Source organism: Parasteatoda tepidariorum, chromosome 12 (assembly GCF_982258835.1).
Source record: "Parasteatoda tepidariorum strain Cologne lab strain chromosome 12, Ptep-v5.0, whole genome shotgun sequence".
Classification (NCBI taxonomy): domain Eukaryota; kingdom Metazoa; phylum Arthropoda; class Arachnida; order Araneae; family Theridiidae; genus Parasteatoda; species Parasteatoda tepidariorum.
In genome coordinates, this window is record NC_141766.1 from 45,905,179 (window position 1) to 45,922,902 (window position 17,724).

The window sequence follows — 17,724 nt, forward strand, 5'->3', positions numbered from 1 at the left end:
TGTGTCTTAACGATCACTCCACTGCGGGACCAGAGAAAATAGAAGATAACTTTTGGCCAAAAAGTATTTTTCTCTAACCAGGTTTTTATTCTCCCATGAGTGGCCCTATATGTAGCATTCACACTGCATACCATTAACTATGACGCGCACCTCGAGAAAAATGTTCATTTATAATCGCTTGTAACCTTTGCTTTTTAAAGTGAACTGAATTGAGTAAATGTTTAGGGTATGGTTTCTGTATCCAAAAATGAGGAAACAAAACAAAATTCACATGAGTATTGTTTTTTCCTTTGTCGTTAATATTGAGCCGTCTTGAATGTATTCATGATTTTTTTCAATTAATGTCTTTATCTCACTTGATTTGTTTTCTTCTGAAATATGACTTGATCTTTTTATAATGTTTTGTATGGTAATTTTAGAGATAGAGCAATGTAATGATTAATGAACTGATAATATGTGTATTATCATTTTCAATATTTCTACTAATTGATAAATTCAACACTTGCCTAGCATTCATACTATGTACAATCTTTATATATATATTCTTACGCCTAAAAATATTGCATCATAGATGTTTTCCATCATTTCCTTTGATCATCAATCAACAAAACATTTACTTCGTGAGTCTGTCACATGGGCTCTCTTATTTTTTTCAATCAAGCGAATCAGTTTCTTGTTTTAGTCAGCGATTTAAAAAATCGTGCAATGGGATGATTATTGAAGTGATATTATGGTTTTCATCATTTTTACTGTTTCTACTGATTGAAAAATACTTTTCATTATTGGTAGCTTTTATAATATGTCTCCTCCTAGTCCATTTCTATGTACGTTTACGTGCAACTTTTCATAATTTTGTATCCTCTACATTCCATGACTTATATAATAAAATAGCATCATATCGATTGTTTAGAATATCTTTTAGACTTGCCTATACATCTGAAATTTATAAAAGAACTTACTACTTCTTAGGACAACTGTTTTGTTTTCAGAAGACATCTATACCTATTCCTGCTGAAAACCAAAATTTTCAAAGTTGTGGAGATGTGTTAATCATTGACAGTGAAATAAATGTTTTAGTTCAAAATATATCTAAACATTATATTTGTTCGTGGTATTATAGACTCGGTGATAATGATGAGTTTATTCATCTGTTAAACAAATCCATCAAAGAAACCCTTCATCGATTGTGTTCTCGGATTTTACAAATTGAGAGAAAAAAAATTTCTTACACTATATTACAAATATATCTACATTTTTTTTCTCATTTTGTAGAAGCGAAGAAGTCTTCAGAAAGTTTTTCTTGGGATAATGTTCAGGTAAGATTGTCAAATGTAACAGGTTTAAACTGTCTAAAATTATGTGATGGGGTTAAAAAATTCCAAGTTAAGGTGGATGCTAAGTGTAAATTTATTTTATTGTTTATTTTAGTTAGATTCATTTCATATAACTAAGTGTTGCAAAATAACATGGCTTAAATAAGAATGAAAGGCAGTCATTAAAGAAGAATTAAAAATCATGGGGATATTTTTATATCTTTTTAATTGTTGCATCTACTACAATCACCCAGCTATCAAATGAATTGTAAACTTGCTACTTTTAAAAAAAAAAAAATATATGCTTGGGGGTCATAACTAGTTAGACTTTTTGGGTTGATCTTCTTCTGCAATATTTTACATGGGCCTTTTTCATTTTTTAAAAATTTCTTTGGGTGTAGATAATGATACAAAACTATATATCGAAAATCACAAGGAGCATGTGAGGTCAAACACTACCTGGGAAGATTTCTGTCAAGATTTAGCAACTTCGAGGCGGGGACTCACAAGAAACTAAAAAAACATCACAGATGAGGACCAACAATCCAAAACTTTTGAAATTTGCAAGTTTAAAATCAATTTGGTAATTATAGTTGGCACAAGAAATCAAAGTATTAAATTATCTTCCACTATCTAGTGCTCCTAGAAAGGGTAGCAAATTATGTATATTGTATTTAGGAAGAATAAACAAGATTCATCTTATTTTTATTAGGTAGTAAATCTAGTTATTTTACTAGATAGTAAATCTAGTAATTTTACTAGATAGTAAACATTTAAAACCAATACTACCAGTGTTGTTGTAACAAATTTTTCAGTGGGGGGAACATTAAAAAATTCAAACATTTATCTGAACTTTAATTTAAGAATAAGTGTTTTTTAAAGCTTTTGTTAATTACTATGTACATTCTTAATCACTTTATATTACTCTATGTATTGATATATTCATTAAAATTTTCTTTATTGGTATTTTAAAATTAAGTTTTTCTCATTTAAATTTTTATTCATATTACATTAAAAGAAAACAGTTATAATAGGCTCTTAACTGGCTTTAATATTTCGAGTAAATTGTTTTTGCAGTGCATAAAATAAACAAATTGTCTTATGAAAACTGGGAATTTTTTTAAAAAAAATTTGATTTCATCTAAAAACCAATTGAGATATGCTGTTTCCCTATACATCTCATCTACTACACCCTTGAATACTAGTACTTCCGAAGATGATTAAAAATTTTAACTGGTGACATGCTTAATATTGAGGCTTTAAAAAATTACACATCTTCTTAAACCTGCAACTAACAACCCTCTTTAACAGATCTAGATAGCATATGTAACCCTATATTCAATTATAATTTTTATTTTGCATGCCTTTTGTACCATTATTTAAATCATTCTGTAATGTATATGTATATTGACTTCATTTATAATATCCAATAGTTTGTTTCAGGATGTACTTCGTAGAAGCTGAAAATTTTTTCAAAATCTTTATGCCAAAGGGTGATTTAAAATTTCTGAATTGTTTGTGTTAAACATATACCATATATTTCTGAATATAAGCCCATCCTTGTGTAAGCCTAAGAGTACTGTTTTAAACTGGAAATTTGCTTAAATTCAAAACTCATATGTAAACCGATATGTACTCATATGTAAACTTATATCAAAAAGAAATGTTGACACTGGTTGTTTTAATGGAATTAAAATTCAACCATGTACTCGCGAATAAATATGTAATTTAACAGTATAATTGTGTAATTTTAAAATTACATTTTTCCTTAGTTTGTCTACCATATTAAATTTTAGGACTACCAAATGAAAACCTGGGTGATTTTGTAGCTTTTTTTTATAGATATTTGATATTATGTAGAAAAAATTATAATTTTTATTTCAATTTTGTTTTAGATGAGGCACTGGGCTATGAGAGACACAGCTACTGAACGATGCTATCTTCAGAGTTTAATCAGTGCATTGTTGGATAAATTTGGTCCTTTTGAAAGTGAAAATTCCCTTCATAGTAAATCCTGTTCTTTGTTACATGCTATAGTAGTAGAAATTTTAACTGAAACATTAATTCAACCGTTAGTTAGAGTTTTTAGTGATCCGTCACGTATAAACCTTTTAATTTTATGGATATTAGTTAATAAAGAAGACTCAACTGAAACATTAACTGTTGCCAAACTTCCATCAAACTCTTATAATAAATCTCAACCAACAATTATATTGCCTTCTGATGATGTATCTGTTGTGTCAAAGCCAATAATTGCCAAAAAAGTTACTTCACAATCCAGATTAACTGTACCTACATCGAGCAATTGTAATAAAAAAGCTCCAAATATCAGCGAAAATCCCGGTCATGAACTCAGTGTTGAAAGCTCAAGTTTTGCTTCACTTGCTGTTAGCTTAAAATCTTCAAGCAATAGTTATCTTTCTAATTATGATATATGTAATATAACTGATTTAGATTGTGATGATAGCGCATCAGATATCTGTGATAATGCTTTGATAAAACGGTCTAAAAGTGCTGATTACATACGACAGATGCCACAACTTAAAGCTCTAAATGAAAAAGATTATGACATAAAGTTGCAAAAGGGAAATAATAAAATGCTTGTTGTTGTCAAATCTGATTCAAATTCCAACTGTAGTATAGAACAAGCAGAAGAAGCTGTGGAATTGGAAGTTCCTACTCTATTTACTGATATAAAAATTACTGATACCATTCAACAAAATGAAGATGGCATTGTTCCTTATACACTTTACTGTATAGAGGTTAGATGTATTTTTTTTTTAATTTTATCTCTGCGTGTGTATATATTTATATATTCAGTTTTGTCTTCTTTTTTTTTTTTGCAGTATACAGGAATTTTCCATGACACTCGCAGTGTATTGGGCAGTCCTCAATTTGTTACACAGAATGTCAGTATCAAAAGACGTTTTAGTGAGTTTGTTGCCCTTCAATCTAGACTAGAAGAAAATCCAGTTTTGAAAATTTTTTTAAAAGGTAATTTTTTTTCTTATTACTAATTGTTCAATATAGTATACTATACCAGAGATGCCAACTGCACTGGATTCTACAAAATATTTTAAAAACAATACATAACTATAAACTAAAATTTTCAGAATTTCAGTTAATTTTGCCAACATTTTGAAAGGCTCATCACAAAATAACTGTAACAAAGTAGCATTTCATAAAAGCTTTTGAATTATTTATAAGTTGTAGTGAGTAAAACTCTATAACTCGAATTTACTAAGCAAAAATCATACATTAATATATAAATTTTACTACCACTAGAAAATATTTATCATTTTAAAAAGTTAGCATCTTTGCTATACAATGCACACGGACTAACTACTGTAGGTTCTCCATAGTTCCAGAAAAAAGTTTTCCTAGTGGTAACAAGGGTAATGTATTTATATTTTAAAAAACTAAAATTTAATTAATTCTATCGACTACAAAACTCAAGTAATTTAAACATTTAAAAATCATATAGGTGATTACTTAAGTTTTAATATTTTTTAATCAAATATCTGTTTCATAAAATTAAGCTTTAGTTAACTACCACTGTAAAAAAAATTTGTTTGAAACTAACGAGAATCTAGTAGTTTTATCTCAATCTTAAGTTGGAGTCTCTGCAATACATTTAGAATAATGACGAAGAAATTGATGAAAATCAAAAAGATGGGTAATCCAAGACAACACGTATTTTGAAAAATTGACCCTGTATAAAATACTAGTTAAAGGAATTTTAATTAATCTGTGTCATTTCACTTTTTTTTCTATACTTAATCGTCATGTTAAATAAAAAATCTCATTGGAAATAAGCAGTGTATTCATTTCAAACGTTGCTACCTTGATGATAAATGAGACAGCGGTCCGCAAGACTAAATATTTTCTGCTTAAAAATCTGCCATGAAGATCTAAAGATTGGCAACCTATCTCCTATTGGCTTCTTTCTTCTCATCGGTGGTATCTTTCTGATCAACTCTCTTATCTGTAAAAGACTTGAGTCAAAGTTTGTGATGTGAAAATTAAATCCTCACAATATTTAATTTTTTTTAGGTATTAAAGGACCCAGTAAATGGACGACTTTACCATTTTCTAATTTAGATAAAAGGTATATTGCTGAACGTAAAGTATTCCTAGAAAATTATCTGAAAGCTCTATGTGATATAGCTCCAATTGCTCAAAGTTCTGAACTTCAAGAATTTTTAGCTTATGGTGGGGATGCAAGAATATCATTTGTTAGAAGAACTGGAGATATTAGTGTGCCAAGAATTGATAAGGTCAGATATTCTTTGGGGTATTTCAATATTTTTAAATCAGACATCTTTTTTTTATAAAAAATATTCTTAAATCAATAATCGAATTTTTTTTTTTTTTTTTTTTATCTATATAGCAAACTAGCCAACTCTTCCACTTTTTGCAAAAGATTGTATAGTTCTATTTAATGTGGTAGCAAAATTTTAACATTCATGCTTTATTCTTGCTTTAATAAATTTAGTTTAAATTGCTTTTGACTATCATAAAATATAAATAGTTTAAACATATTTAACACAGACATGCTAGTTATCTTATTGTGTTGTAATTGTCAGTTAAATGTTACTATGATATCTGCTTATTATGTTTCTTAAATTGGCATTTCACTATCACCAAGAAAACACATTTTTGAAGAGCATAAAAATTTGCAGGTATGATATAGTTTCAATTTAGCAACATTGTATTTTTAAGTTGTCAATGTTCAAAATTTGTTTTTAAATTGAAATGGTTGATACACTTCAATAAGCTTATTGCACTTATTTCTCTTTTAATTTGGATATCTTTTAGCAAATTTATTATTTCTTCAATAAAAGATGGTTTTTCCAACATGAATTTGCTTTGTTTAACAAACAACTGGTACAACTACACATAGAATAACATGTTTTATTTTAGCACTGACTTTTGATGATTTTATTTTCTACTAAAACAATACATTTAACATTTTTTAAAAAGAAAAATTTAACTTAAACAGGTGTCTGAAGAGTTAAAAGATTTTGAAAATATAGATTTAAAACTATGCTATGCATTGTTGAATGCATAAAAAAATGTAGGGAAATGTTTATTTAAAATTCAGGGATGAGAGTTTTCCACTTTTTAGCGGATTTCTGCTTAGTTTGCTTTAGTCTCTCGAATTTTTGCTTTTTGTGAAAATTCAGTCATTGAAATAAAATAATTATATTTATTTTCGATTTTCAAAGATAAGCAGAGAATGCAAACTACGTAGCTTCCAACCCTTCCCATTTTCACTTATTTTAGCTATTTTCTACACTTTTGCACTCTGAAAAGAAGAATTTTCTGGCAGATAGCTCGTATTTTCGTAATTCAGGCGTTGTTGCTTCCTGTTTTCTGTCTCGAAATCAAGCAAAATAATAAAAAAAAAAATAGTGGTGGATTTGCATTGAAAATATTAATTTGCTCAATCAAATCTTGTAAGTTTTTATTTATTATGACTAAGCAACAATACAAACAAGACTTTTAGAAATTCTAAGTCCAGAATCTGCTAATATCTTGATACTTATTCACACCATTTTAATATCAAACATAGATTTTTGTATTTACCTGATTTCAAAGTTTCTATTCTTATTCACGCAATTTAAATATTGTTCATTGCGATTCTTATTTACGAGATTTCAAAATCGAATATCGCGATTTGTATGAACACAATTTTAAAACTATGTAGCTATTCTTATTTACGCGATTTAAATATGGAACATCGATTTTCGTATTTACCTGATTTAAAAGTTGCACATTGCGATTCCTATTCACGTGATTTAAATATCGTACATTGCGATTCTTATTTGCAAGATTTTGAAATTCAATATTGCGATTTGTATTGACAGGTTTTTAAAATCGCAATTTTAATACGAAACACTGATTTTCGTATTTACCTGATTTAAAAGTTGCTCATTGCAATTCTTATTAACGTGATTTAAATGTGGCACATTGCAATTCTTATTTACGAGATTTGAAAATCCAGTATCGCGATTTGTATTCACTCGTTTTTAAGAACATATGTAGCTATTCTTATTCAAGCGAATTTAACATCAAGCATCGATTTTCGTATTTACCAAATTTAAAAGTTGCGCATTACGATTCTTATTTACAAGATATATATATAATATTCATTCTTGGATTTCCTCATTTTTGCTTTCTGACTACTCTCATCCCTGAAAATTTTCATATGAAAAGTATTTCATTATAAAATAGCATTATCCCTAAATTATTATAATTACTATTCAAATGTTCTATAATTTACCTATTCCTCTTTACATTCAGTAACTTAGCATACATTGGTTTGCTGAAAAAAGATTTGTTTTGCAGTCAATCACCAAAGATCCAAATTACGAAATTTTTATCATTTGCATATTGCCGTAAATAACAGATTAACAAAAAATACTGACATTCAGTCAATGACTGCGCAAATTATGCCAGATGAATTTGTGCTAATATTGGTTTATTTCTAAATGTAATTTTTTGTTGATAAAAACTTTTGTATGCATATTAAAAGCTATTATTTTCTTTACTAGTTTTTTGTTCGAGGGGTCAGAGGTGCAATTGACATGTTTAAAACTGCATTACCAAGCTCACCTTTAGAAGTTGAAGGCATACTTCCAGTTAAGACTTCTTTAGAAGAACCTAGTTCTGACCAAAGATTTCATGAATATCTACTAGACTTTTCCTATCGCGTGAGTAATTCTCTCTTTCTTTCATTAAAAAATTCACTTAAAAAAGTTTTTTTTTATTTCAAAAATATTTTTAAATTCTTTTATTACAAGGAGAATTTTAAATTCTTTTATTGACTTATTTCCCCTCGTAATTTGAATCATTCTGATTATTTCTTCATTTTTCCACTGTAACTGATTTTTGTGAAATTTGTAATTATCCTTAATGAAATTTGCAGTTATATAGAATATCGTGATTTATTTAGGAACCTGAAATCAAGGAACATGTCAATAACTTTTTTCAAAATTCAGTTGGGAATCAATCTTATGAAAATTCATCCCATAAAGGAAAGGATATTGACGCAAAAGGAAAAAAGTCTTCACTGTTAAGAAACCTTTCAAATTTTAAAATTGAAGAATGCTGTTCTTGTACGGGATTGCATGGTATGTAAACTACTTATCACAAAGTCTAGTATCAAACTACTTATCATCATTTCAAATTTTTAATTCTTATTTATATTTAGATAACTATCTAGAGGATGAATACCCATTCGGTAATACAATGATTGAATTACTTGATGCAGCTGTAGATTTCAATGCCATGAAATTAGGAGATCTACGAACAAAATTAGTGCTTTTATTGTCACCATTGATTAATAGGTTAGTATGATATAAATAATATTCTGGTCGGTGCTCAAGAAAATTTAAATATATTTTTACTTATGGTATTAGCAAATTTTTTATAAACTTAAAACAAAGCTTAAAACAAATTTTTTGTAAGCTTAAAGTTAAAACAAATGGTATTCACATTTTTCTTTATCTTGGCTACTTTTAAACAGATTAACACTATATAATTAGAACAGAAATTAAAAGTTCTGAAAGATGTAGATAAAAAAATTACATCTAAACCAGAAATTGTTAAAATATTCTTAATCCTAAAAAGCACTTTGTTTATATTAAAATTGAAATCAAGGCGTAATTCTGAAGGCTTAGAACAAGGTGTTCCAATTTTGCACCATCATTATTGTGAAAGAAAATTTCAAAATCTAGAAAGAGCACTGAATGACTTCTAAAAAATTATGCCTGATATTAAATTATGTTATTTGAAATAAAAATTACATATATTTTAACGTTTAAAGTATTATATTGCTGCTTGCACTTGATTTACATAAAAAAAATCTGCATTAATGTCAGTTATTCTTTCAGTTTCATGATTCTTTTTAATGTATAGCATGTTTTTCTCAAAATAAGCTCAGTATTTATGAATTATAAGTAAATATTTGCTTTAGTTTTGTGTCATTATGATATAGTGACCTCATTTTGTAATGTCTAATTTTGTTTGGACCACTGGAGTAGTTATATTTAGCGTCGACTGTATATACACGGTGTGATCCGTAAACGTTGAGACAAACTTCTTAGGAAGGTAGGGCACATTATAAGGATTAAGAATTGTATAGGAACCCATGACCAGAAATGTTATCATATGCCGCTGGGGGCAGTTTCCTATAATTCTAAACTGTAATGAACTCTTTCTAAGTATGCCTTTGAACAAGCACTCTCAAAGTTAGTTTTCATATTAGTGTTCAAATTACTAAATTATAGTTAAAAATCTATTACTGAATCAATTAAAATATAACTTTCCAGAATAATTGTTGAAAGACACAAAATTTCGGTAATTTAAATAAATATAAGTGCCTGTTAGAAAGCATATGCTGAAACAATTCATAATAGGGAAGTATCCCTAGCTGTGTAGAATGGCATTTCCTGTCATGGATTACTGTGCCATTCTTAATCCTTATGATGTGCTCAACCTCCCTTACAAGTTTATTACAGTTGTATATGTTGTGAGTAAGTGATACACACAAACTTTCCTTATCATCACTGAGGCTATTGTTGTTTGTATGCTCAAATTTTCATGTGCTTCTAATAACTACTCAATGTTCTTTCAAATTTTATTTGTAGTCAACTTGCACAGATACATCTTAAATAGTTCAGATGATTAATAAATTAGAACAATTTGATTGTTGAAATACTTTTAAACCATAATATGTTAAAGTAGTTAGTCATAATAAAAATTTTATGTGGCTTCATGGTTGTCTAAAGGCATACATGTTCTATGAACAGTTTGTGTTAGAAACTTTAGTCTAAGTAGTCTAAGTTAGAAACTTTAGCCAAATTTAAGAATTTTCTACTAATAAAAGCTAAACAAATCAAATTATCATTTTAATTGCATTTTAAGTCTAGACTATATTTTAAAGAAATTCTATTGTAAATAAAGTAGCATTTTCACCTCTTTAATAAACCTGTTCTGATTTTCACTTAGAACTATGTTATAGTTTTAATTTAATTAGAAGTATTTCTGCTATACTTGATTAAATTAAATATGTATTTTATGAGAACTTTATATATTCTTGATATGATTTCAGGTACATGGTAAACAAGATCGATTGTATATCTGATGAACACCTTGCATATGCTCTGCATTCTTTACATATGTACTTATGGCCTGATGAAGTTATAGTAAATGCTGCAAACACAGGGCAAGATAATTCTGCTAATATAGAAAAAATTGTTGAATGTTTAGAAGGTAAAATATTTGTACTTAATTAAATTACTTCTTTATTTTTCTTAATTTCTTTCTCTAATCTTATAATTTAAACAATATTTTGTAAATATTTTTGCAAAAACTGCTTAACCTTTGAGTGCCCAAAACTACCATGATTGTTCAAAAATGTTCCTTTCTATGCTAATTTGTTGATTGTATAACAAATAAAAATTTCAATGTTTATTTTTACTATATTCTGCATGTTTGAAGTAATATTTAAAATAGTTAATAGATGGAATTTTTTAAAACTAAATCTATGTCTAATTGGTGTATTCAGTTTAATGGCTCCATGGTAAATTTGCATTGTAATTACATTAAATTGTCATGTGATTTAAAAGAAAATTAGCTGTTTGTGGGTTATTTTTATAGTATAAATCTCTCATAATATTTTTTTAATTAGTGAATTTACAAAAAAGTAACTTAAAAATCAAGTTTTGTCATTTATTAATTAATAACTGTTAGATACAATTTAAACATTTTATCTAATAATAAATTAACTTTAGTAATAAATATCTTGTTAAAAGTTTAAATGAAATGCTGAAAACTTATATGAGCTACAAGTGCTGTGGTTAAAAAATATTTTGAGAAAATTTTTTCTTAAAATATGTCAGTGTAGAAGTATTAATATATAAGTTTAAAAATAGATTTCACTTTATTTATTTTAAATAGAAGTTAAAGTAACAGATCAAATTTTAATGAATTAGTTAAGCGCATAGGCAATGCTTTTTAGTATTGCTTATTATGTTTTTTTGTTTTTATGAAACTATACCAATGTTAAAGGGAAAAAATGCAGCTTTCATTTTTATTTTAGAATGTTTTTAATGTGGTTTGCACCACTCTTGTGTCTTTTTAGCCTTGTGAGCGCCTCTGCATTGCTTCAAAAAGCAGCCACTTTGAAACCATTTAAATATATTTATTAGTAAAGTATTCATATTTGTTATATTGTGTTAATTTATTATTTTTAATAACGTATCAGTCTTTTACAAATAAAATCTGTGAAAATACAATAACTTTTGATCACAAGTTGTGTTGAATTATATTCAATTCAATTTTCCAGAGAAAGAATATTATGATAAATTAAAAATATCCTCATGAAAAGAATAAGTAAAAAAGAAATTATACATTCGACTATTGAAAAGAAAGGTTTTGGAAGTGCTTTTGAAGAAAAGTTCATTATTTTGAATCAGGGAAATATTTTTTGAGAAATTATTTAAAAATTGTGAAAACAATTTGAAATATATTAATTTTATGCAAAGTCAAAAAATTTCTGATGAGAAAAGTTCTGGAAATATTGTTAAAATCGCTACATTGTTACAGGGATCAATAAATCTGTATACTTGTAAATGAATGGCTTTCATTCCAAACTGAAAAACTAGATTTTAATCATATTAGAAATAGTCATTTCTCGCATATAGTATTTAAAATTAAAAATGCTGTTTCCAAAAAAAAATATTCAATTGCACAAAAGGTCAAACTGTTTCTAGTGGTAGTGCAGACAAGAGACTTTTTTTCGTTTCATGCAAAATTATAATAAAAGATAAACAAAGATATCAGTGAGAACTTTAAATGCATAATTGCATGTTTTGTATGCATTAAAGTATTATGATTATCTTGCAAACTTAGTAACAAAAAGCTTTAAACTATTAATAATGGAATGCAAATAAAAAATAAGAACTACGTAAAAGAAGAAGAAAAAAAAAGAATAGCAGCAAAAAGATAAGAAAATATTTTTGAAAAACAAAAACCAAAAAAGAAATCAAAAAGATTGAACAGAACATAAAGAATTTTAAAGATCTTTAAAGCATTTATTAAACTTCAAGACATAGAAAATACTAAGATAAAGTTATCCACAACAATGCTTGCAGAAGCAATTGAAAGATTTAAAAAAAAGGGTTTTAAAAGCAAGATTTTTATTGAAATTCGACTGGCTCAGGTGCAAAAAAATAGTTTAAGTTGTAGAAATTGTTTAAGTTCAAAAGGTGCTAGAGGTTGAAGGTGCAAAAATTGTTTAAGATGTAGAAGATAAGTACAGGATAAAGGCGCTTGTCTTAAAAAAAAAAGGAATACAAAAAAGAAAGTCTTCAATGATAAACTTTTTTAAAAAACTCCAAAAACTTATCTGAATTAATTGTTACAAAAATGTGACAGATTTTATTAGAGGTAATTGTAGTCTATATATTGTAATTATTTTTTGAGTTCAAATTTATTGAAAATAGTAAATTAGTTTGCAATAAAAGTTTCTTGAAGAAAATATTTTTCTTTTCAGTTCAGTAAGTTTGGCATGTGATGTATTTTTTGTGCAAATGGTTGTATTGGTCTTTTTTTTTAACTAATTATTATTTTGGTCACTTTATTTTTTTGAAAAGTCTCTACTTCCCTCATTTTTATGTCAGTTTTTTGGTGAGAACTCAGCGTGTAGAATGTGTGTTAATCACTTTTTTTTGTTGTTGCTTACATCCGATTTAAGAATAAATTAAATAAGTGAATTGCATAATTAAAATATCTACTAAGTGTATTTCATAATTAGAATATCTACTACGTAAAATTTTAATATTTTATTGTATCAAGTTTCTGATTGACTTTATTTTATTCATAATCGTTGTTGCTTAAGCTTATTATTCATATGTTTCTTCTTTACTTGCCAAATTAACAAATTGAAAGAGCTATTCATCTATCATGATTTTTTGTTGCAGCCTTCAAATTTCTAAATGTATTTTATTTTTCAATACATAAAATTTATTTTAAGGAACTAACATAGCATGTCTGGATAACTACCTTCTTCAGAAACCATTTGTAAAAGAAAAAATATTTATTTATAACTGAAGTTGTAACTATGCCCCTTAATATCTAGGTTTTAAAATAATTGTTACCGTTTTATCTTAAAATTATTTATTTTTTCCTAGATTTATTTTCATCAAATTATTTCCTGCATAATGGTGTCTATAGTGTCAAATCAACTGTTCTAGAAAAGATGAAATTATTTATTTTATCTCTTCAGGATGAGAAACTGAATAAGTGAGTAATTTTTATGATACTAATGTAAATTGCTTTTGTTTCAAATTATTAAAAAACTTTTATGTAAGAGTCCTAAATTGAAAACTATGTGGTAGAAAGACTAGAGTGGTTAAACTAAAACTGAAATATAATATAAATTATCGATTAGAAGAAACTGATTAGAATGAAATAAGTAATGAAACTGAAAATAAAGAATTATTTCCAATCCATTACTTTAAACATATCAACTAATAGTTGATTGTTTAGTAATTTTTGTTTAGGAAACATAAATTAAATCTCAAATTTTTATTGCTTTAGCTATAAAAAATTTTCAAGAAATGAATTAATAGCGTGTAATAAAATCTATCTTAGTAACTCAAACTTTTGAATTAAAAAAAATAGTCTTTTGTACTTCTTAAATGTTACATTTTTCACCTGAATCTCTAGATGTATTATGCATTGTATGTTCAAAAACTATTGAATTTGTTCAATTGGAAATCTTTAACCAAAAGCAGAAAAAAATAGCTACTTATTTTTAAAGTGGGTGAAATCAGTAAACTTGATTAAAGAAAACATAATCATGGCTAGAAAAGGTATGTTGTAAATGTTTGTAAGCTTAAGATAATAACACATTTGTTTCTTATTTTATTTTATCCTGCCATTATTAATTTTTAAATGTTTTATTATAAATTATATCCTTTAGGTTGGATAATATTTTAGTATTAAATACTTAGAGTAGATAATAATGTTTCCATTGTTACTTACTTATTAGTCAATACTATTTTTTTAATAGTTATAACTATACATCCAACCATGCAAAAAAGCATATTAATATTTTTCTCTGAACATTTAAATGCTTCATTATTTATGCTTTCAGCACAACCAGTTTCTTGCATATTCTAATAAAGTTAAGTAAGATGAATAATTAATAATATAAATTATGTGTTATGTGTAAACTAAATAATAATTTCAATCATATTTAAAAATATATAACTTAAAACTTCTCACCAATTTTTTTTTTCTGTACTTACAGTATAATACTACTAGCTGCACTCACAGTATAATACTGTATTTGCATTCTATAATTATCATTAGTTTATTTTGCTCTTGGGAATAAACAAAGTTGTTTAACATTTGCTTAAATTAAACTTTTTTTGGCAAATCAAGTCACAAAATCACAACAAAAAAAGCATGTAAAATTCTCAAATTCTAAGTTAAACTATTTTTCCATTATAATGTTTTTTTGTGGCTTATGATTAATGTTTTTTATTGGCAGAAATAGCTTTAGGTTTTGCAATACCAAGGTTTGGTTTTGCATAATTGAAGAGAAGTTTGTGTTTTCAAAAATTCGAGATATAAAAATTCAAATATTTTAATGTAGTTTTCTTTGTCTAGAACTTTCAAAAAATAAACTTTTTGAAAACTGGGCAATAAACCATTTTGCTGTACACTACTTGATATTGTTAAGAAATTCACTTATCTGACTTTAAATTCCACGTCATCAAAGTTCCACAGACTGGGATGGAGGCAATCAAGCCTATATTAAAAGATTGCTTTTTCCTAAAAATCACTTTTTTGGCATCACTGTGTTTTAATTGCGGAAAAATTACTTGATGAGTTTTTATGTAGTATTGGAAATTTATAGAGAATTGATGTGGTTGTTAACAACAAAAAATTGAACACTTTTTAAAATTGTAATTTTTTTATGTATGTTTAAATACCAAAAAAAAAAATTTTTTTTTGCTATTTGTTTATCAAATTTTTACCACTTTGTGAAAAAATGGCTTTTTTATTAAAGATTTCTTTGGTTTTAAACCACGGCTTCACTCGTGGTCGCAGAAACCCTCCAGCAACACAGTATTGCCGTATCTGCAGATCTTTTTTCATTAGGATTTTTTTTTTAAAAAAAAGGGGGGAACCAACAAGGTTTTTTTGGTATTTTTAAGACGCTCATATTTTTAAATTTTGCTACATTTCTGTCTATCTGTTAAGCTGGATTTTTGAAATAATAATCTCTGCTTGACTGTGTTGAGGTTGCAGACAAATGTGGATTGATGGAGATGGTGCATGAGTTTCACGCTGTTAATTCTGCTATCGGGGCTACACTGACACATACTCCTTATTTTTTGCTCTTCTCTGTTTCATATTAAACTGTATGATCATGTGAAGCCCATCCATCAGTGTGTGGCGGGCATTGCCATCTTCGCCATTATTTTTATAAGTTAATTTACAATTATTTTGTATTTGTGAGTTGCCTTACCTTTATCTTACTCACCCCTCAAAGTCTCTGATCCCTGTGATGACTAGAGTGACTAAAATTTTAAATATGCCAATTATCTGATGTGAACAATATTTTTAATTATGAAGCCAGACACAAAAATATATTTCTTTAAGTAAACATGTCTATTTTTTGACAAATTTAAATTTTGGCAATCAGAAAACGCACAGTATGTTCCAAATAGTTTAGTCTGAAGAGCTTTTGAAAATTTGGACCTCTTATTGTAAATTTCTATCTGTCAACTGTTAAACAGAATTAAAGTTGTAAAAATTTAAGTTTTAAGCTGGTAAAACTTCTGCACTTGTAAAGTAGATAAATTTTTATCTTATTTTGAAATATGTAATTTTAAATGCAGAAACATAAAATTAGTGAAAAATTAAATAAAATTTTGAAAAGTTACGAAACAAAAAATATTATTTCTCAAGAGCTGTTAAATGGATTCTCTTAAGTTTTGTATTTTGTCATTTAAAATTGCATAGTTTAAATTGACATTGTGGACTTTGCAAACAAAAACGTTTTTGACCATTTTAAATGAAATAATAAAAATATTCCAATTTAAAGATTTTTTGGATATCTTTAGATAAGTGAATTTTGTAACTGTGTTTAAAAAAAATTGACTTTCTTAAATAGTTTGAGATACAGCAAAATACATCGAGAGTGAAAAGTAACCCCCTGTGCATTTGTCCAGTGTTAGGCTACATCAAAAAACCCTCCACTACATCAAATATCTCACTATGTCAAGAAACTGCTTTTCCCTCTAGTCTTCTATGGTAAAATGATGCATAATCTGGAAATTTCACTATACCTTGCCCACAGACTTAATATTTGAAGAGTAACATCAAAAGGCTATAACTTTTCAATTAGAACCAAATTTTTCAAAGTGTAGTAATCCTCTTTATTGTAAAGCTCAAGAAACCAAATCTGTTTTTTTTAAAGGCATCTTTATTTTAAAAAAAATTGCATTTCAAAGCAGATTTTAGCCTGAAATATAGTCTGCACGAACTTAATAGCGGCTCCTCAAATCATTGAGATTCTATCTTAATATGTGTCAATTCAGTCACTAATTCAAAAGTTATTAAGAGTACCTTTTTTATTTTGCACACTATAAAGTATTGATTCATTACATATTTATATGTCTCACTAATTTTACTACTTTTGCATAATTTTAATTACTAATTTTCCTTATGAAATGCTGATTCTAAAAAGCTTTTTCATTAACTTTCTTTTTCTAGGTGTTTACTGTTCCACATGTTTGATGTTATCGTTGAATATGTTTGTTCTGAAGCATAAATCTGTGCCTATCATTTCATATTGCTGTAATGAAACATTAATATTTTCTAATCTCAAAAAATTCTCAAAAATTGCATAAATCATATTTTTGGAAATTTAAATAATCAATATACATTCCATTAATATAAATCTTACCAAATTTAGTTAAAAGATCGAATTATATACATGTATCTATGCATTCCAGTTTTTATTTTATCACATTTAAGATTCAAGTAATCTAAAAAATTTTGTCTGTAACTTTTGATTGATGTTTATTTAATAAAATATATATTTGTGTATGTGATTAAGAAGATTTTTAATTAAACTTTGTTTATTTTTTTGTAATTTTTATATTTATTATTTGATAAAATTTGAAATAAATGAGTATGTTGATAATATTTCTTTTCCTTAGTTTTATTTTTAGCTTATAGTTTTCTTTTATTGCTTTTAATAAATTTTTAAAAACTTTTATTTTTTGTGTGATGAGACAAATCTGGACTACATAATAATTACTTTAAAAACGTAAGATCTGTTTTTATTTATTTATTATTCTAATTTTCTCTCTATCAACCA

General features: G+C 26.8%; 1 protein-coding gene across 1 annotated transcript; it reads left to right on the forward strand.

The window, feature by feature from the left end:
• The first annotated feature begins 217 nt into the window (after nt 1–217).
• LOC107443854 (uncharacterized) lies at nt 218–17,547 on the forward strand. Its single transcript, XM_016057860.4, has 11 exons — nt 218–275; nt 1,273–1,316; nt 3,209–4,075; nt 4,160–4,307; nt 5,367–5,590; nt 7,871–8,029; nt 8,272–8,449; nt 8,530–8,665; nt 10,432–10,592; nt 13,514–13,625; nt 17,115–17,547. Exons 1-11 carry the CDS (start codon nt 218–220, stop codon nt 17,170–17,172), a joined length of 2,145 nt encoding a protein of 714 aa, XP_015913346.2. The 3' UTR covers nt 17,173–17,547.
• Nucleotides 17,548–17,724: the final 177 nt, after the last annotated feature.

What these genes read in the sequence shown, in the direction of transcription:
- LOC107443854 (XM_016057860.4), top strand. Translation starts at nt 218, where the DNA reads ATGTTTAGGGTATGGTTTCTGTATCCAAAAATGAGGAAACAAAACAAA. An exon ending in ACAAAACAAAATTCACATGA is followed by an intron (nt 276 to 1,272) that starts GTATTGTTTTTT and finishes CTCATTTTGTAG; the next exon opens with AAGCGAAGAAGTCTTCAGAA. An exon ending in TACTAGACTTTTCCTATCGC is followed by an intron (nt 8,030 to 8,271) that starts GTGAGTAATTCT and finishes TGATTTATTTAG; the next exon opens with GAACCTGAAATCAAGGAACA.